This window comes from Myxocyprinus asiaticus, chromosome 4 (genome assembly GCF_019703515.2).
Source record: "Myxocyprinus asiaticus isolate MX2 ecotype Aquarium Trade chromosome 4, UBuf_Myxa_2, whole genome shotgun sequence".
In the NCBI taxonomy this organism is placed as follows: Eukaryota; Metazoa; Chordata; class Actinopteri; order Cypriniformes; family Catostomidae; genus Myxocyprinus; species Myxocyprinus asiaticus.
The window spans coordinates 41,063,080-41,085,613 of NC_059347.1; the positions used below are offsets into that span (position 1 = coordinate 41,063,080).

The 22,534-nt window shown below is 38.0% G+C and overlaps 1 protein-coding gene across 1 annotated transcript; it reads left to right on the top strand.

The window, feature by feature from the left end:
- Nucleotides 1–387: 387 nt before the first annotated feature.
- On the top strand, nt 388–21,071 carry LOC127439757 (collagen alpha-1(XXIV) chain-like). The gene is made up of 11 exons (XM_051695985.1): nt 388–470; nt 977–1,135; nt 1,290–1,482; nt 2,563–2,655; nt 3,267–3,398; nt 11,076–11,690; nt 13,664–13,708; nt 13,858–13,977; nt 20,213–20,251; nt 20,585–20,638; nt 20,752–21,071. Exons 1-11 carry the CDS (start codon nt 388–390, stop codon nt 20,818–20,820), a joined length of 1,602 nt encoding a protein of 533 aa, XP_051551945.1. The 3' UTR covers nt 20,821–21,071.
- The last annotated feature ends 1,463 nt before the right edge of the window (nt 21,072–22,534 follow it).

Sequence of the window (22,534 nt, forward strand, 5' to 3'; positions counted from 1 at the left end):
ATAGTCAGGACATTACTGATGTAAAAAACAGCACCATCACTATTTGAAAAAAGTCATTTTTGATCAAATCTAGACAGGCCCCATTTCCAGCAGCCATCACTCCAACATCTTATCCTTGAGTAATCATGCTAAATTGCTAATTTGGTACTAGACAATCACTTGCCATTATACACTGCTGAAAGCTAATTGGGTCATTAAATGAAACTTAACATTGTCTTTGTGTTTGTTTTTGTGTTGCCACAGTATGCAATAAACTGGCATGTCTTAAGGTCAAAAATGGCAAAAAAGAAACAGCTTTCTCTAGAAACTCATCAGTCAATCATTGTTTTGAGGAATGAAGGCTATACAATGCAAGCCTCATTGTCAAGTGTTCTGAATCTTAAGGGAATGTTGCTCAGGAAGGATAATACAGGAACCCTGTTCGAGTCCGAGACTGAATATCCAAAAGATGGGACGCAGTCTACCTTTCGGTTAGAGTGCGAGTTTTTTAAGCTGTTAAACGGATAGCATTTCCAAAGAAGTGTGGACCCTTTTTTGTATACTTAAATTCTTAATAAACAGTTTAAATGCTTTGTCACGTGTGATTACTGAAACTCTGTGAAATAAATAATATACAGTACATTCAGCTAAATTAACACAAGAAACAAGCTGTTTGAAGAACTAAATTAAAATATGAGGTACATCGCATGCATGAGACTCTCATCGGGGCTGGTGAAATGTAATACAACTTTTATGCTATTTAGCCATAGAACAACACCAGGTAGGTTACAGGAACTGTCCCTGTGGATTAGCTAGGGAGGTTAAGTGTGTTCCTCAAGGGCACAATAGTGATATTATGTATTCATCTTTATAATCCCTGGGTTATAGCCAATTTAAATCTAATCTGTGTTTTTGTTTTCTTAAGTTATAATTAATTATTTTTAGTCTTGATATTTAATGTGTGTGTGTGTGTGTGTGTGTGTGTGTGTGTTTACAGCTTTGCAGATGAATTCAGTGTGCTAATTCAGCTGCGGAGCTCTCAGGAAGTGGACAGAAGTGTGTTGACTCTGCTGAACTTCTATAATGATATTTTACTCCAGATCCGTGTAGGCCCAGACAGCATCACTTTCATCACCACACAGCAGCGGGACTATGAGTATAAACACCTTAATGCACTATGTCTCATTTAGTGCATAGCTCAAAACACCTAAGCACTGAGCCTGACCAAAAATAAAATAGCAATGTTATTATGTTACTATGACTTGTTGTCAGCAGTCTTTTAAACATCAGTTCTTTTTCTTTGGCTTCAGGTTTTCAGTGTCAGGACTGTCTGACTCTCTGTGGCACTGGATCTCAGTGGGAGTTTCATTTGAATGGCTGGCTGTATATGTGGACTGTGTGCTGGTGGAGAAAGTGAGCTGGATGTACCCTTACATGGGCATCACTACAGATGGCTTGCTGATAGTTGGTGGCATCCTGGAAGGGTTTGAGACACCTTTTGAGGTATTTATTAACATCACAAAAAGTTATATCACATGTTATATGAACATAATCATCATGCAATATGCCAGAAGGGTGTGGAAATAAGGGAGATGGGTAAATATAACTGGGAAGGGGGCTCAGAATATGGACTTTTAAAGGCTTCACTTATGGTCACTTTTGTCATAAGTGTATCAATAGGTATACTGTATATTACCACTTGAAAGTTTGACCTACTCATTCTTTACTATTATGTTAATTGGTGGAAAACTGTAACAATGAAGTCATCAAAACTATGAGTTACTGTAGCACAAATAGCAGTTTGGGGGTTATGTAGTGCTAAGAAGTTAAATAGTTTATGCTGGGCACTTGTTGACTGCTTTACCTTCACTATCTGGTCAAAATCACCAAAAAAATAAAAATAATAATAATTTTGTAAAGGAATTCATACACAGGCACAGATGTAGGTTTGTCTGCAACACTAATTTCAAACAATTAAGCATTAGCCTTCAGATAAAAAGGTTTTTAAGATCATGAGAACATATGATAGTGTATATCATATAGTTTGTTGTTAATGTTATCCGTGCTTACAGTAGCAAATAATTAATTGTAACAGATGAAGAACTTACACCAGTTGTAGGTACCAAGAATCCATCAAGCCTTTCCTAATGTCATCAATCTCAATGTGCTCACAAAGATTAAAGACTTTGAAAATGTCTTTGTACAACGCAGTTATATACAAGAATGTTTATTAATGAAACTAGAGTCTGGTTATTGTTGCATTGCATCATGGAAAACATGTCTGGCTGGCACACCACTTTGGTTCTCAGCTTTCAGAGCCATTATTTGAAACTTAAAGATGAATGGTCAAACAGCAGGCCAGTTTATGAGGCAATCTAGATTCCCAGCCCTTGTCTAAATACCTACAGTGAGGTTTTACATTGGCATTGGAAAGCCGCTGTGGTGTCAAGTTCAATATTCATCCTAAATAAATGAGGCATGCTAGTGAACATTTGAGTGAGAAACTTGTTAAAGCCAACGGATTATTATGTGGATGTTGTGATAGCTCAAGTTTGCCTCTGGCATCTCTGTTCTTCTTCACAGGGAGAATTGAGACAGATGACCTTCATAATGGGAGATGCAAATGCTGCCAAGGATCACTGTTCTCTCCATCAGCATATGTGTGAACCTAAAAAAGTATGTAGTTGTAAAACATCTAAAGGCTGGTCTTCAAAATTTCTTCACAGCTGATATTCCAGTTCTGACCCACCTCAACTTGTAGGATCAGAGTCTAATCTAATGCTGCTTTGGTTCTGTGTAAAACAAATGCACTACACAGTTTTAAATTTGTCATTGTCATGACTTATATATTTTAGAATGTATAATTTATAATACATTTTTCAAATCATTTATAATTGCATTTTTGTTTTACAATGTTCATTTTCTTAACATTTCATTTTTTCATTCATTTCATATTTCTATATTCAAAATTTCACATTTAAAACATGGATTTTTGAATACTAATACTGCAACTGTTATTCTTGAGTAAATGCATACATACTGCCTCTGTGCAGAATTAAACAGTCTGTGTAAATGTACCTTTTTATGGTATATATATGCTGCTTTAGTGTTAAAACAGCATAGGATGGAAAAATAGCTCTGAAGTTGAGTTGAGGACTTGAAGTAATTTAAATGCAGTCATACATCTAATGTTTTCAAATAGTAAAATATCTAACAGAATGTTCTTGTCTACTAAAAGTAATGTGGTTTAAAGCGAAACATCCTGTTTTCCTTTATTCCCCCCACAGAGGCCCTTGTTGTCCTCATCTGGCTTAACGAACAGAACCACCCCGTCCAAGCCCTCCACATTCACAGACGAGACTGTCGAAGTAGAGTCGGTTCCAGAACTCAGGCCTGAACTCAGAGAAACACATGGTTTGGTAAGTGAAAGACAATGAGAAACATCCCAATGTTAATTACAGACCTTGACAAGTCAGTTTACCAGCAATCTGTGTGTGAATTATAGCACATTACCTCGAATAAACAGCCACTCAAATGGTGAGTAATTAGGCAGATATGAATGGATGAAGCCTGTGCACAATGTGGGGAGAATGAAGCTCAGCTGGAGAAGAGAGATAGATGACTTTGGAGGTCAGGAAACTGAATAAATGGGGAATTTGTCCTCATAAAGCTGTTGCTGTATTTTCCTGCATGGAGAGTGCCATGATTAATTGCCTTCATGGGAACTGTCTCAATTCAGCATAGGGCTGTAAAAGCTAGGGTAAATATCCCATCTGGGAGAGTAAGATGGGGTGACCCGAGAGCTCATTATGTAGGTAGACACTAGGAACAGCTCCAAAGTTGCAAATCACCTGGAAAGTCATTAGGCACCTTCATTGCTGTACATTTTCAGTGAGTTATGTGCACTGCAGGACGTTTTGTTTGATGATTTGACTGTCAAAGAAGCTTGCATTTATGTTCGCATCTTGCTAGACACCTTTACATCCTGGACAATATGTACAAAAAGTATTGAGTCCATAACTATTTAGAGAAGATCCCTCTCTGGAGAAGAGTACATTTTGAAGGGAATTGTCCTCCATACTGTTACTAACTGTCCTCAAGATTATCTTGAAGGGTTTCAGGGTTTTAAGGGTTGAGTCTTGTAGGATGTTCCTTTAACATGTTATTTCACAATTATGCATGTATGAGGAGAGCTCATGTTGTTTATTACAGCTACCGTGGACTCTGTGTAATAATTTGTAATATACAGTATATGTTGTGTGTGCAGTGTATGTGTGTGTGTGTGTGTTAAAATGAGATTTAAAGTAGTGGTCTGGAGTGTTTTTGTTGTATTGATTAATCTGTAATCCTCAGCATATTTGGGCATTTTATGGAACCACAATGATGATGTTTGATCAGTGGAAATTGCATAAATTTGAATAGAATCAATGGCACTGGAAGAGAAATATTAAATCTGTTACTTGCTCATTAGATTAGATGGTAATTGCTAATCTAACATACTCTTCATGCTGACATAATTTGCACTTAATCCTTGAAAATGTCCATAATTAATATGATCTGAAACATACTGTACATGATGATTTTATTATTTCTGTCCATTTGTCTGCTTTTAGATCATGGCTGATGTCACAAAACTTAATGAAATGATCATCAATGATTACATACATTACAAATCTCCAAACATTTGTGAACAAACAAAATCTCCCAGTTGTTGACAAGTTTATTTGGCCCATTATAGTTTCAATTGCATTGTGAATGTAGCCCTTCTTACAACAGGAGAATCACAGTTATATTATCACACACACATGACACATATAATGGTTGAATTATTTAGTGGTTATCATCTTGAAGTCAAAGATCATTGTGTTCAAGTCAAGGCAAATCTGTGTTAGGCATCTTCCCTCTATGTGGTGACATTTTACAGTGTACATTTCCAATATCATCCCATCTATCAGAGATGCAGAAAAGCACGACCCCACATCTGGATGTGGTTTCATTTGAGGTGTAATGGAGGTTGATTTTAGATCATGTTCCCTGTTTTCTGCTAAACAATTTGTCATGTGTCCAATATTGCCACAAATGACAGTACCCCCAAATGCCAGGTAACATACTGCATTATTTCTGATATTTTAACAAACAAAGATAAGTTTTTTAACTTTTGATAATTCTGTTCAGTAATTATAGATGGGGCAGAGGAACTGTGAGAGTTCTTCTCTGCATATGTCCATATCAGAGCACAGCATGGAAATGTTCTTGGCAATGTTTGTCTATATCATCTATTTATTCTGGCCTCACAAAGTTAGACATATAGTCATGATTCTGTGCTGTAATTTGTGACACACTTTTGAAGCTAAACCAAATCAGACATTATAAAGTAGATATACATTTTCAATATTCAATCTGGTATATTATCATTTTAATAAAACTCTCAAAGACAGTGGCTCCTCGTCATATTTGGACACTTTTTGACATTTAAGCCACACTTACAAATGTATTTATTTCATTGAAGAAAAAGAAAAACCTAAGAAACATCTTTTAGTTAAATGTTTTTACTGAAGAAAGTGCTTTTGCTAGTGTTCTTTTAAATATATGCCACTTGGTTTGATATGTTGTCTATTGCAAAAACATGAATGCATTTTTAAATGTGGCTTAAATGTCAAACTTTGTAAGGGCCACTCTATGTTCAGTATGCATGTCCCATTGAATCTATAAGATGAAAAGAATATCTCTCATCATTCCTTGTGGTCTTAGCTATTTGATTAATTAGGCTATGGGGATTTGTGGATTCCAACTCCCACTGGCAGTGAAAATTGTGCAGACCTCAGAGACAGGAAAGTCATGGAACAGAGTCTTCATTTGTGATTAATGTCCCTGAGTTACCTCTGTTACCATGACAACCATCACCACTAATCCTCGCTGTTTTAATGACCTTGTGGTCGTTCACCATTCCACTGCTTTGATTGTGAGTGCTGGAGGTCTGTTTAAAAAATTTGCTTTGAATCCACCCTAACCTCATCAAGTTTATTTCTGGAACAAATTGTCATTTCTAATTGATGGTTCACCAGTGCTTTCATAAATCTTTCTTCTTTGTGGCCTCTTTGTGTCAGTTAACAGGGTTTAGTTGTCTGAATGTGTCTTCTATTACTCGTCACGGTTCGGCAGTGATGGAGAAATCCCCGGTGTTTATGTTAAATCTAACATAGCCTCTAATTTGGTTTTAATATGGATTTAATCTGATTTTATTAAAGTTTCCAAGCCTAAATCTTCTTTGTCCCTCTCATATCCCAGAGAGCTTCAAGGAAACTCAAGTAAATACTGACATGCCTCATCGGTGAATAAAATATCTGACAATGGTCCTTTAAGACTTATAGGTGAAGTGTGTCATATTTTTCAATGTTAAAATCAGGGGACTGTAAACATTCCAAGTAATGAAAACAAAAACCATAAATGAACAAAATGTTTTGCAGAATGTTCCAGAAAATGGGAACAAAGTCCTTTTCAATATTTCCGGGGTGAAAACTTGATTTTTAAATGTTGTTAACCGCTTAATAACCAGCTCATTTCATTCCAATAATGTTTTCCATGAAACCAAAGTCTAAATGGTTTATCAGAATTAACTATTTTTCAGAATTACACCACTTCCTGTTGCCCAAAAAAATGAGGCTTCTCTTTTTTTGTTGTGGAACATAAGCACAACAGTGCTTTGATTCTGAAGGAAACTGCTACATCACACATTTCTGTGCTTTAATGCATGTTGTGGATTCAGTCTTCTGTGAGATGCTCCTTTTAGTCCTTTTAAGCCCTTTTATATGACTATAAATAATTACCATGTATACGTGCACAGTTAATCCAGATACAAATAAAGATATTGAGGCAAAAAGTTAATTTCTCAGTTGTTTCCAAGTCTTCACTGAATTATTGTTAGATATGATGCATTCATGCAGATTTAATGCTGCCTGGTTCGACCAAGAAGCAGATCTGTAATTAAAACAAATAATTAAAATAAAATAATTAGATCATTAAGTAATAATTAAATGTTTAATATAAAATGATTCTGCATGCATAAGATGATGTTTAGTCCAAAAACATGCCCAAACCGTGTGCGCATGCATGCAGGAGAGTGAGATTGTGGCTATTTTAGATTTCCAGATTTATTTTTGAAATATTATTTGTGGGGATATATTTAATATTAAGAATGCATTTATTGAAAAGATGCTATTTTATATAGGCTACAGTATACTTTGCTTTTTATGATTTCTATGCTGATAATTCCCTCACACTGAAAAAAAAAAGACCTCCAGACCAGGTCCCTTTTATTCTTGAGAGATCTGGAAACACTGTAACTGGTGTTTCACCCAACATTCCAGAGTATTGTCGTTTTGGAGAAAAGAACATTATTAACCGTTTTTTAATTTTGTTCTAAACTGTTACCAATTGGAAAGGATGCCGCGGATCACCGGAACTGGAACGCCAGTACCAAAAAATAACATTTCTGCTCAGAACGAACCGAAATTAAAACATTTTATTTTTTAGTTTCTGGTTAAAATACTTTCTCCTATCTCAGCTTAATGTGCAGAGACTACAAGTAAGCCATTTGAGGGTTGATTCCCCTGAAAAATATAAACACTGACTCTGCGGTGCTTTCAAAACATTGCTCTGTTTTGAGCAACCCGGCACAGCCAGCAACACTGGCTCAACCAGTGGCATGAGTTTGAGGCCAGACTATCTGTTTGAGAAACCAATGGCAGATGCTTGTGTAACCAAAATTACACACTTTACCATTTAAGTCCAACAGCTTTTGAATAAACTGCCACCATGAAAGCCCTCCTTTGTATTCCTTTTTTTACATTTCAGGAAAAGATACTACTAATTGCATATATCCTCTGTCTACACAATGCTTCATTAGACAGTCTTTTATATCACCCTCAAACTGCCCAATAAACCACAGACAAGCGTAACAGAGGACTATAAGTGGCTATTGCACTTTTGTATGGTGCTGTTCATCTGAATGGATTTAAGCCTGAAGGCTTACTGAAGTTGGCTGTGGTGTGTGACGCGTGGGCACAGCTCCTCTCTGGGTGGTTCTGTCTCTGGGAGGGCATTGGAGAGAGCTTGCACTGTCTTGAAACTTTAGCAAGAATACTGGGGCAGTTGGGCAGTGTGTATCGCCAGCAATCATGGTGTACTTCACTTGTATGGGATGTTACCTTGCACTAGAGCTGCTTCTGCTAGGATTATATGTGGAGGGCAAAAGGAAAGCCATGGTAGGGAATGCATGTCTTTAAGTGCAAAGATTTTTGAGTTTTAGACATTTTCAGAAAATAAATTTGGCTCAAATTCATTGCTTTTTTAGATGGCCAGATTTCAGGTCAGTATGATAACTCAGTGGTATATTGCATCTGGTCGTAGTATAGTATATTTTATTGTCAGAGTTTTGTGTGACTATGCTGAATTGTTTTTGTGTTCATAACACCTGCACTTTATAAGTGTTGCTACAGTAGCAAAGAAATTATCCTGTGGGGATTAATAAATAATTTTCTTATCTCATTTTAATTTAATCTAACATACAGGGAAATATTTTGAATATTAAATCATTATTTGTTGGAGTATTAGTAATGCCTTGCATTTTTTATTATTAAAATAGAAAAAACAAGTGTAAACAGATTACACATGTCAGTGGATTGGTTTGTGCTGTTTGAGTTTTGTTTTCATAAAGATAAAGCTCGGATCTCTGCTTGCATCTCTTGGTCCCGTTACATAAATCAACAATGGACACCTTCCCATGAACACTTGTGTATGTTTAGCTGCTGAAACTGGGGTGAACTAAGAGGGTCAATGGGTTGGAAACTGCAGGTTGAATGGAGGTTAAGGAGATCATAAGACAGCAATAAAAAAAATATGTTAAGTGGATGTTTATTGTTTTGGTCCAGTTAATCTGATTGGCTTGAGGTGCTGAGATCATTTGTATAGTAGCCAAAAGATCTGTATCATGTAAAGTGTTTTCTTCTTTAAGAACTGCACCCTGTTTTCCTCTCTGATGTCACTGATTGTGATCCATTCTCTCTATGGTCCACAAAAATGTTCCTGGTGATTTTCTTAATGGAGTGTCAGATTTACCCAGCTGGATCCCTCAACAATTAACCTGCAAGAATCTCCCTCATACATGTCTTAACTATGATTTATGATGCCTCTTCTCATTATTCAGCCATGTTGATCACTGATAATATCCTGCCCAGGGCCTCAAGCTCCAAGCTATGACACTGTGTTTTATCATTTTCCAGTCTCTCTGAAATGTTTGTTTATATCTCTGAATACCTCCAGACTGAGCTAGTCCATGTGTCATCTTCATACTGGTGTCTCAGTCTCCCAAGTTTAGATCTTTAGCCATGCAGAATATTTGGTGTTTTTATTGTAGAAACAGTCAGTTTAACAAGGGCTATGTCAAAATCAAATTGCATATATCAATGTATATTGGTGAAGAAAAGACCCCAAATGAAGATAATTCAAAGATACTATTATAATTGTGGAGGATGATATTTTTTTTTAAAAGTGCCTTTTACCGGCCTACAGTCAATTTTACAGTCGACTTTGTCAGTCAGTCTGACGTAGATACAGGGACCGTTTATATTGGACACTTTCTTGCATTCCATCTGTGCTGTTTGAATTGTTGGTGTAACGTGTAGCATCAAACCATGTCTTCGGCTGTTGCTTCTCACTGTTTTGTAGCGTCTCACGCAATGAGAGCCATGTTTTTTAAGTTGCCGCAAGTTAAAAGCTTAAAAAAACATGTCTCAAGACGTCTGCGTTCTGTTGCACTCTGTCTAGCTGTTTTTTGTTTTTTTTGGTTTTTTTTTGGTTTTTAACTCAAAACATGCATCCTGTCATGCATCCTTTGGTGAGGCGTGTTGCCTGTAATAGCAGATGCATTTAGGTGGTAGTTAGAACTTGAATTGCTCCAATGGTAGGGAAATGTGAAATATAGGCTATATATATATTCATAATAACTGTACTAAATGTGTTAAAGTGACAGCCCTAATTTAAACTTTTAACATGAATTAAAAGTTGTTACTTTGTGGAGCATCTATATTAGTAACTCACTTCCTTTCAAACAAACCACTGGCTCATTTAGTCTACAAAGTGTAATTGTTTCTTGGAGTCTCTGGTGCTGCTCCAGCGTCTCTCACAGAAGTTGTTCCAGTGGTCGGTACAGTTCCAGCCAAAGATGTAACCCGTAGCACTGAGGAGGGTAAAACAATTATTCTGGGAGCTGTGTCACCCTTGAGAGGATCAGGTGTCCTTCTCATCTGAGGCAGACGCCTCACAGTGTTAAGTGCCTGACTGCTCTTTCTCTGTGGCTTATTGTTACAGTAAAAGAGGAGGACAGTGGGATGGAGCCCCTAGGTCTCACAGCTCAGAATCACATGTAGGCCATTGGCCCTGTCCTCAATTATAATCTTTTCGCTTGGTTTAATGTTTACTTAAAGTGATTCCAAGAAATCAAAATTAGAGTTTTGTGGCTTTTAGTCCATATCTATAGGCTTTGAGGCCATCTACGTGCTAGTGTCCTCTTAAAAGTTGAAAAAAGGACAACTTTAATTAATTAACTTTTAGCAGTTACAGACATTTTAAATTCAGCCTTTCTCTTCCGGGACAATGGACTAAAAATATCGATCACCTATCCTGCGTTTCATAGTTTTTTGTCCAATCAAATGCTCTCTAGAATGACAATGAATGTCCCTCCCTCTAATACCATCTGCAACCCAACGAACAAGCAAGTAGCAAACCATGGTTCATGGCTGTGACATAACTGAATCCTATTGGCTATAAAAAAACGGGGGACTAGCCAATCCATATGTCCGACCAAATTTCCTGTTTCAATAGGAAATACATCATCACTGGACAAAAAAAACTGCATTTGTCAACCCTTTTGGGGTTTTATGAGACCCCTTATGGTGTCCATCTAGCACTTGTTGTTTCTTTATTTCTCATCCTGATCTAAAAACGGGTTGCAGAATATTGGTATATTATGTTATTGTATTTTGTATGCTATGCAAATAGTTGCTCACAATCTCTTATATTGTTTAATTATTTTCCAGAACTCCAGTGTCTCCTCTCAGAATGAAGATCTCCGTGGGGAATCTTATCCTTACAGAACTTCAAAGCATTCAGTTCATGGCTTTGTAGTGGTGGAAGAGTCTGACCTTCTCACATCTCCGCTTATTAGAACACATAGCAGGTATAAGGACACCAGTGACAAAAAGATCCAGTCCACCTCTTTCAAATCCTCAGAGGAGAACCTCAGCTCTCAAAAACTGAAAGCAGATTTGGGTGAAGACCTTTTGGAGTTGATTCCTTTGAAGTCCTCTGAGGACATCACTGATTTGGATTCTATGTTGAATGTGAAGCGGTCAGGCAGTCAAAAGAATCTGGTCAGATCTACAGTTCATTCAGAACATGAGTTAAACCAGCTGACTGAAGAAGGTTATTTACTTACTTCTGGGACCTCCAGTAAAGTATCCCAACAGGCTTTGGTTGATGACCTCTCCCAAAGAGGCCATGGAACACCAGCTGGCATTGGTCAAACTGATAACAGTCTCTCAAGCACGGCAAGAGTTGCACCTAAACATGGTGATGTTGTAGTAGGCTTGGATGGAAGGAGATACAGCCTTCTTGCTGGACACCCAGGGCCTTTTGGACCTCCAGGGAAAAGAGTGAGTTACCACAACGAAAATGAGCATTTTTACATGCACATTCTTACACCGATTTTGCTTAATAAGTCGACAATATATGTGGTCATGTAAACGCATTCCTTAATGGGTGAAAGGTCATAAACGGCATAAGAATAAACTGACTGACATGGGTAGATTTTTGCCCATTACCCAGATTTCACATAGCATGCATGGAAACACCTTAACCGCCGTTTTTACCAGCTTATCCAATGTTCGGATGTTTTGTGCGACTGCCTCTTCATGGTTTGACGTCAAAAGCAGAGAATAATGTGATTATTTCAGATCTCATGTAAGACTGTAAACAGGCTCATTGGTGATGAAATAAGGCTAAGCAAGGGTTCTCAGAGCATCTGATAAAGTTTAAATCATTTGTTTATTTTCCTGTAGCTCAACAATTGACCATGTCAGGGGTTTGATTCTCAGAGAATACACATACTTATAAAATGTGAACTGTTAATACACTACTTTAAGTTGCTTTGGATTGAATGAATGAATGTTACATTTTATATAGTGCTTTTCTGATACTACACTCAAAGCGCTTTACATAGTGAACATGGGGACACTCTTCAACCACCACCAGTGTGCAGCATCCACCAGTATGCTCACCACACACCAACTATTGATGGAGAGGAGAGAGTAGAGACATACAGCCAATTAATGGATGGGGATTATTAGGTGACCATGACTGATAAGGGCCAGTGGGGGGAATTTGGCCAGCACTCCGGGGTTACACCCCTACTCTTAACGAGAAGTGCCCTGGGATTTTTAATGACCACAGAGAGTCAGGACTTTGGTTTAACGCCTCATCCGAAAGATGTTGCCTTTTTAAAGTACAGTGTCCCTGTCACTGTTCCGAAGCATTATGACTCACACAGACTGCAGGGTGAGCACCCCCTGCTGGCCTCACTAACACCTCTTCCAAGCTTGAAGCAGCAACCAAATTAATAGATGTAAATATGTATTTTCTGCATTTAGCATGTGGCAAATAAGAAATTAAATCCGTAAGACCTCTCGCCATTGATATTTTTGCAAGAGGGCAGTAAGTGATGTTCCAGAGTTAGAAACGTGAAAAATATTTCCCTGATTAGCTGTCTTAGAAGTAAAATGACAGCAGCCTACAAGTGGCAATTCAGTTTTTCAAGAGGTTGGTGTGTATGACAAATATTTAATATTTTTGTAGATTTAAAGTAACTTGTGATTTTTTTTTTTTTTTCCTGTGCATCTGTTGTAACCGAACACTTTGCTCACTTTTAAGTTGTTTGTTGTTAGAACTGGGAACTTGCCAATTATGATCTCAAATCCTGAAAACCTCTTTGCATGTTTCTTAGCCTATTCTTGATCGTATACATATCAAAATCTATTTCAGTCATTTTTTGGAATACATCACTGCCAAAACCTAAATGTTGTATAATCTTTCTCTCTTTGAAAAAAGATTTGAGTAACACTCCTTTGATAATGTTTTGGTAAAAACAGATCTAGTAACATAACCATTCATTACTACATCTGTCATTTTCTGAATGGCAGCCTTTCAATACTATACTCTATTTAACATTAAATTTTAAATGTGCAATTTGCATACAGTTTGGTTTGGCAGCACTCTACCAATTGAAGTCACATTACATAATGTACATAAGATTTGAAAAGCACAGACCTATGAGTATTCATTTGTTCATGAGTTTCATGGATCTACAAAGTCTTTTACTTTTACTGTGGCTTGATTTCCATGCATGTGTTTGATGGAAACCAGTCTTCCATAAAAATGGCTCTGATGGTTGTTAGATCAGTGAAATTACCTCATCAGATTACAGTAACCTCTTCACACATTAGTGAAATAATTTGAACCCTGTTAAATTAGAAATTCACATAAAGTTCCCTTAACTTCAGACATGGGACATTCAGTTTAAGATTTTGCCAGTGTTTCTCAATGATTGATCTTGCTGTTGTTGTTTACACAGGGGTGTGCAGGTAAAATGGGCTATATTGGATACAAAGGTGATAAGGTGAGGTAAAACACTTGTCTTTCTAATTCTTTGAATTCAACAATTGTATATTATCAACCTGCTATACAGCATTCCAATGCAGTGTTCAGGCAATATGAGCTTGTTTTGTAGAGATGAAGTCATTCACTGTGATTTGTATGTCTAAACAGGGTTCTCCAGGAGTCAGAGGAGCAGATGGGCCCAGAGGCATGACAGGATCACCAGGCCCACCCGGACTCCCTACACTTTACCTTTGGAGGAATACAGAGGAGGACTGGACTGCATTCAGGGTAGGCCATCACACACCGTATTCTGGAGAATTGTCCTATTTAGGATTGTTTTTTTATCTAGTTTTGCTTCTGGACCCAGATTTCACATTGGACATTAAGTGGTGGCCAAACACAGTACCAAACTTGTTTCTCAGACCAAAGTAAACAAAAATGTCCTTGCAAATCAAACACTGATATGTATTAATATAACTATGATGACCTATGAAAATTATTAACATGACATACAGTATACTAATGCGTGATTATATGGCTTAGGTAACACTTTACAATAAGATTCCATTTGTTTATAATAGTTTTATTTGTTAACATGAACAATGAACATTACTTTTACAGCATCTATTAATCTTGGTTAATGTTAATTTCAGCATATACTAATACATTTTTAAAATTAAAAGTTGTATATGTTAACATTAGTTAATGCAATATGATCTAACAATGAACATTTGTATTTCAATTGTTAATTTGCATAATAGATAAATGGACACTTAAGTGCTGAGTAACTCCAGCTAGGTCTCCCAAGCAACCAAATTGGCCCAGTTACTAGGGAGGGTAGAGTCACATGGGGTAACCTCCTCGTGGTCACTATAATGTGGTTCGTGGTGGGGCGTGTGGTGAGTTGTGCGTGGATGCCGCGGAGAACAGCGTGAAGCCTCCACACACGCTATGTCTCCACGGGAATGCGCTCAACAAGCCATGTGATAAGATGCGCGGATGGACGTCTCAGACGCAGAGGCAACTGAGATTCGTCCTCGACCACCCGGATTGAGGTGAGTCACTATCACGAGGACTTAGAGCGCACTGGGAATTCGGCATTCCAACTTGGGGAGAAAAAGTGGATAAAATAAAAAAAATTGACACTTAAGGCCGATTTATACTTCTGCATCGAACCTACGGCGTAGGTTTGCATTCATAGTTCTGCATTGGTGTGTCTGCGTCGTTCTGTGAGTACACAGCCAAAATGCTAACTATATGTTTATACCTATATATGCATAAATAAACAAAAGTAGTGCAAACAATTTAATTTCTGGATTCAAAAGTATTTATTAAATTATTGTAGCATCAAAAACGAGTTAAATGTATGTGAATATGTTGAAATGTAGCTAGCGAAATATTATTTATTATAAATGTTGCCTGCACTGCAGGCAGAAAATAAATGAGGAAATTACTGTTTGCTTGTTGTTGAGACACATAAATAATAGGCTAATACATAAATCATTGTGCTGATCGAAAAGTTCACGAGCAGAATACCAAACATAATATTTCACACACATATCAAATTAAAATCAAGTAAAGGCCTGGAGAAAAAAGCTTTTAGAGTTTATAAGCTGTAAACCGATGTCACATTTCTCTTGTAACTTCATGAAACACAAACAGAATTAAAAAAACAGCAGATGCTCCCGATTAAGACAATTGCTTTAATGGTCCAAATACAATGTGATATGATGCATAGATATTAAAATAAATTCGGATAAAATGCTACGCAACCTCAGATATCCTTTTTATCATCCTAGGAGGCGGTCTCTGGTTGAAGTGGACTAATTACAGCTGTTGTGGTCTGCGTTGACGTGACACACAGTTACGTTTTTGAAGAGGTGCATGTCAGGCTACGATGTAGGCTAGGTCCTAGGTTTGACGCAGAAGTATAAATCAGCATTTAATAGAACTTTAAATACTGTATAACAGTTGGTAAATCAAGAAAAAGCTGCATTACACATTGAAAATAGGAATTCCAAACTGGCAACCGATTATGGTCTGAGAGCACTGAACAACAACACAGATTTAGAGAAAACTAAAATAGCAAAGCTGTCATACGAGATGTGGAGCTGGGGGTGGAGGAGGGTGTTAAGTGCAGCTTGTATACATGCAATGGAAAGGCAGCTGAGAGAATGAATGAAGATAGGACATATAAAGGTCTGCTTTGATTGGAGTCTGAATTGTATCGATGAACATCATGATCAGCTGATTGCAAGCTGACTAACATGACCTGCCTAAACTGACGCTACGCTTGATTTTTTTGTAAACTAACATTAACCAAGATTAATAAATGCTGTATAAATATAGTGTTCATTCATTGTTAGTTCATGATACAAAATTAATTAATTAATATTAGTAAATGAAACCTTATTGTAAAGTGTCACCGGTTTTATTATTTGCATTTATCAATGTAATATCCCTGCTGCCCAAAAACGTAAGAGAACTGCCACCCATTTTTGAATCAGAAAAGAAATCAATATACTACAGATGTACACTGTGCAAAGAGCCACCACCCTGTCTTAGCAAGCTGTAGGATGACATACTGCAGTCATGTCTGTGTCCCTGCCAGACCCTGTGTTCTCTCTATTTGTGAGTCTCTATTTCTGAGCATATATTTAAGTGTAATTCTAAGACCACAGGTCTGACCTCTCTGTAGATTCTCATAATTCAAAACAATTGTGAATATCAGCTTGTGATTGTGCAGCAGCCACATGGCATTATTTAATGATTAATTGAGGAGCATGTCCATTCATTTTTTGTCATCATTTGGCAGAATCCTCTGCCGTGATGGATGAGTTTAGTCCTCCAGAGACAAGTCATGTGTGTAGATCAATGGGTGGTAGGTGAGGGAGTCTCTTTCTAAAAGAGGGGGGATTTACAGTGGCCTAAAAAAGTATTTGGACACTTTTCTTAGCCATTTTACATTTTACACCAACTGATCTCAAAGTCATTTTAAGAGGATATATGAAGTTCCCCTCAAGTTCACACATGTGAACTTACACCATGCAGAGTAACCACTGGTGTAGGTCATCACAATAACTTGAAACATGTTCCAAGCTAAGTTTATTTTTTATTTTTATAAGAGCACTAAGCGCAGTGCTATGCGATACGACATACGTGCAGTGGGCATGGCTATGAAGTTTTGGTATTTTCGTACAAGAGTGCACTAAGACTAAGCGCAACTTGGTTTGGTGAAATTGCGCATACAAAGCTCTAATGGGCTGGGCCAAATGCAATTTAATTTGGTGGTTCTCTGATTATTGAACCGCCAGCTTTCTGTTATGTTGTCCATTCCCTGTCAAGCATCAGCGATATAAACAAAGACAGCACATTCATTAGAAGTTGGTAGTGTAAATGGACTATATGCAATGAATTACAACAATAGAAATTGGGACTTAAGTTCTTTTGTGCATTAACTGTGTTCTTTTTGAATGTCAGGTATATTTCTATGACAGTGACACACACCTTTTATACGCATGGGAAATGTGGTAATTGTCAGGACTTGGATCTTGGCTCCATTAAATTACAGAGAATCTAAGTATTATTAATAATTTTGATCTACTGACACACAAATCATGGTTTTGGATTTTTGTGCACACTTTACTTCTACCTGTCGATTTTGCTTTAAGAATTAAATTCTTTAAATTAATGAAAAAAAAAAAAGAATCCAAAAATATTTCTAAATTCAAATTACACTTTAAAAGAAACTCAAATATAATCAAAATAATGAAATGTTCAAAAAAATCATATTTTAATCCAAACATTTTACCCTCTCCAACTTCCGCTGGTCTGTTTAGCAGTGACTTAAAAATCACTCTAAGACAACAGGTGGAAAAATGGCAATATAAATTAGATCATAAATACAATTGTAAAAATAGTCTAAACATCATAATTCTAATTTTTTATTTATTTTTTTAAACATGACGTCTAGATAGTTTAACACAAATCTCATAAGTTTTTGTTTCAAAAAACGGCTACAACTGTGATTGTGAGGGACATTTGGTGTTCCACTATCTGGTGAGTGGTGGTGGCATAGTGAGCTAAAGCACTGAACTGGTAAGCAGAAGGTTGCCGGTACCACAGCTCCCACCATTGTGTCTTTGAGCAAGGCACTTAACTTCAGTTTGCTCCAGGGGGATTGTCCCTGTAATAAGTGTACTGTGCTGTAAGTCGCTTTGGATAAAAGCGTCTGCCAAATGCATAAATATAAGTGGAACTGAAAACAGTGGAAGTGAATGGGGCCAGTCCATAAGCACTATATTTTCCGATTTTGGACATGGACTTTATTACCACCTGCTGGTAGAATATCCAGACTGCAAATGCAGGAACTGATTTAAGACTTTGCGCTGAGATAAGAAATACTTCTCGTAACATCTTTGCACAATTACCTATTTCTCAGGAAAATAACAAATTGCACTTTGCTGCACTTCATTAACATAAAATACACCCACAGATAGCGCAAACACTCTCGCCCACTTGCATTTTGCGCTGGCACAAAAATTGCACTTAGAATTAGTGCTCTCGCAAAAATTGGACGTATTGCACAGTCGTTGCAAATAGTGCTGTGTTCATCTTTTCTGTGCTGCTGGTTTTAGGTTTCACCATTTGAAATACCTTCACTTGTGATGGTTAAATTTGACTAAATTAGATTGTTTATATTTAAAAATTACAGTGTGAATTCTTTGGCATTAAAAGTTAATTGTGACAGTCATCTAAGTGCTTCAGTATGAAAGATCAGATTTTGTGTGGTGTAATGTATGTTTTGGCTACAATTTTAGGAAAATTAAGTCATAATGTCTCATGTTTTTTCTCTGTTTTTGGCATGAAACTTTAGCCATATTTCAAAATCAATCTTTACTACATGAAGGCATGTTAAAATAATGAATTTAAAGATTTTAGGATTTAAGATTATGCTGTCGCACTGTCCTCGGTGTGCAATGGAAACTTCTTGAAGTCATTACTGAATTTAAAGATGAAGTGTGCAATTTTAAAATAATTTCTTAATATGCAGAGACAACTATACATCTGTATATTGTTTCCCTTTAAAGTGTAAACGCTGTGGCTGTATAGTGCTATCAAAACTGTCCAGCCCGATAGCAACATTGGCTCATCGAATGGGGAGAGTTTAGGGTAGGACTTTCTGTATGTTTGCCCAATAGAAGACAGGAGGTGTGTATAAAAACTGGCATTATTTTTTCAATTTAATTTGGTGATGATAGTAGCAAGGAAATTACACATTTAACGTGTAAGGTTTCCTGTGGTCACCTCTTGACTTTGTGTAACCGGTCCAGCTCGACCTGCTCCGAGCAAGATTTGAACCAGCGTCAACCGGCATGGGAGGCGGGCGCGCTAATGAGGAGGCTAAAGGCTTTAGCTTCTAGCGTCAGTCGCTAGTGCGCCTCTTGAGGACAGGGGAGTGAGTTTTACACACACCGCACAGCTACCACGTACCAGCTAGCTCCCATTACACTTGCCCCCCTAAACCTCACTCCCATCAGGGTCACGGCACCACTGTAACCGGTTCTGCTTGACTTGCTCAGAGCGGGATTCGAACCGGCGTCAGCCGGCATGAGATGTGGATGCGCTAAGGAGGAGGTTAAAGGCTACAGCCTCTTGAGGCCAGGGGAGTGAAGTTTACACATACCACACAGCTATCACATACCAGCTGGCTCCCGTTACATTTGCACTGTGATTATTTTAAGGCTGGTTTGTATAATTTATCCCTTTTTTTAAATTATTCCATAATTTGTGTGGAATCTGTATAGATGGGCATGGTTGAATGGGATCTCAAAAGATTCTGAGCATTCACAAGTAATTAGATGCAATTTTTCATTGAGCTACTGTAAACTGAAGCCTTAGCACTGCTACATGCAAGCCTTCTGATGCTCTGCTGTTTAACCAGGGTGCATTCTGTATAAAAGTTACAGTGTTGTGAGGAGGTTTTGACAGATGTTTAGATCCCTTTCACCCCCTCTGGTTCATTGGGACTTGCGGAAGGCAACTGTACGGGGAGGTCCGATTCCTCTTCCTCTTAAACTCACCTTCATTGGATCAGTGGTGAGTCGAACCCATGCCCTGGTGCCAAATGGAGCGTGTGCCAAGACAAATATTGTATGAAGCAGTGGTAGCCTGGGTGATTTTAATAAAAGGGCAACAGTGAGTGTGTTTCTTTGTGGGTTGGAAACCTCAACTTTTCCAGCCCACACAGCAGAGACAACTTACACTGTCTCTCAGTCCTTAACCTCTATTTGGACAAGAGAGCTGCCTCAACACTCCCTGGTTTGTGTTTTCTTATTGAGATGAATTGAAACACGCAGGCAGAAAGTGTTACAAGAGCTTAGATTGAGGATCTGCTGAGCAAATTTCTTCCCCATTAATGCTGGTCAGGCATTTCTCTCTTGTTGATATAATGAACTCACTATACAGTACATGCCATTCAAATACTGTCACTTAAGGCTGTCTTTATTTGCATGTTTTTTAGAGAACACCTTATTATCAGCTTCTGGCAGCTGGATGGCCTGTAAGTATTCAAACTTGGAATTAACTGAGATACATAATATTAAAGGTGCACTCAGTAAAAAATAAAAAATAAAAAAAATAAAAGAAAAAAGGTTGTACCCCTAAGAAATGAATAGTACCTTTATGTTAAACACTCATTTGAGATGAAGAATCCAGTAATATCACTGGCATGGATAACTACTGCTGTTGCATGATGCTGCATCCAGGGCACTAGGTGTCAGTAGAAGTCCAAGACGACTGCCACATAAGCTCAACATAAACAAAAAAATACTGAGTACACCTTTAAGCAAAGTGGTCCCTCTCACTAAACCAGTTTACCTCTTATGTTCCATAGAGAGAAATAGGCCTCCCTGGACCAATGGGTGAGAGAGGGAGACCTGGGCTACCTGTGAGTAAACACAGATCTCACACAGAATACCTTCGATGCAGACTGAAGTGTTATGGTAGTGCACAACATCACTTACCCGTGTTAAATAGTGTTAAATATGTACTATATTTAAGGGGTTATCCGGAGATCCAGGCCAGGCAGGACCACCAGGTCGCAGAGGCGATATGGTAACTTGGTCTTAATTTGTATTTGTACTTTAAACTGCTTTGTCTGTGCGTACTGTATATTTAGAATATCAATTAGAGTTAGACATGACAGGTTTTTCCAACACAAATGATTTAAAGTTAACATGACACTTGTATGCAAAGGGATGGGAGTGCTGTCGGCACACTCCTGCATCAGGAAATGATTGGATTGTGAAAAGTGGGCATTACATACCAAAATGGAGCCAGGTGGTTTGCCACCTGACTTTCTGTTCCAGTTGCTGCCGGCATGCTGCACGAGTATTTGCTTGTAGCTTGCTGGCCTGCTTAAGGTCAACTGTGTGTATTTTACCGCGCGCACCTGTTTCTCTCGTTTTTTTCGTTTTTTTCCCCGCTTCTCTACATCTCACGTCTCGACTGCGTGCATTCGTTTTCTCCTCTGTATTTTACACGGATTATTGCATCAAACTCAAACATCTGCTGATCAGGATCCACATCGAACCACATCGATGTCAAAACCTCACCGTTCAAGAACAACCATAACAACATAACAAGCAATTGCGGTAAGTCATGGCATCTGCTCATGTTATTTTTTCCTGCACTGCATGCAACATGTTTACTATAGCTTCTTCTGTCCGCAGTAAGGGATTTACATGTGATAAATGTAAGGAATAAGTCAGGCTGACGGTGAAGATTAATGAGTTAGAGACATGCATCCAAACGCTAGTGGAGGCCAGTGAGAAAGAGAAGCCGGTAGATACTGTTTCGGATGCGGGTAGTACAGTGAGCAACATACACACATTGGTTCCGGATGTAGAGCTCCCACAGCAGGGCGTTTGGGTGATATCTTGGCGGCATACTCAGCAAAGCGACACCACTCTCCCGTTCCTGTTAGGGTTTCCAATCGATTCTCCCCACTCAGTGATGCACCCACTGAGAATCATTTTGTAAGAGCCTTAATAATTGGTGATTCTATTGTAAGGAACATGGAAATAAAGACTCCAGCCACTGTTCGGGGGCTCGAGTGTCTGACATCAGATCAAATTTACAAGTGCTGGCTAATGCTAAACATAGACTTTCAATAAGACTCCAGCCATTGTTCGGGGGCTCGAGCGTCTGACATCAGATCAAATTTGCAAGTGCTGGCTAATGCTAAACATAGATTTTCTAAAATTGTTATTCATGTCAGCAATAACGATGTCTGGCTTCACCAGTTGGAGATCACTAAAGATGTCAAAATGTTAAAGAGGTGTATGAACTTGCAAAAACAATGTCAGACACTGTAATATACTCTGGTCCCCTCCCTGCTCATTGTGTTGATGAGGTTTGTAGTAGATTAGTGTCACTGAATGGCTGGATGTCTGAGTGGTGTCCGGAGAATAGCATAGGATTTATAGACAATAAGAGTTTTTGGGGAAGACCTGACCTGCTAAAGAGAGATGGACTCCATCTCTCCAGGGAAGGTGCTGCTCTCCTCTCTAGTAATTTGTCTCATAGTCTTAATAGTGATAGTATTTGACTAACTGGGCACAGATTAGGAACCAGACAAACTGGTTAATCCGAACATCTGCTAGTTGCCTTGAGACGTCACACAGGTCAGATGCATATAGTGTCTGTTCTCCGAACTACCAAACACAAACCCCTCCCTAAATAATTTAGAAAAAATTTGATTAAGGTCAAGCTTGAAAAAAAAAATAAAAACATTTGAAGATAAACATCATATAAAAGGTAGGGCTATTAAACATTACATCTC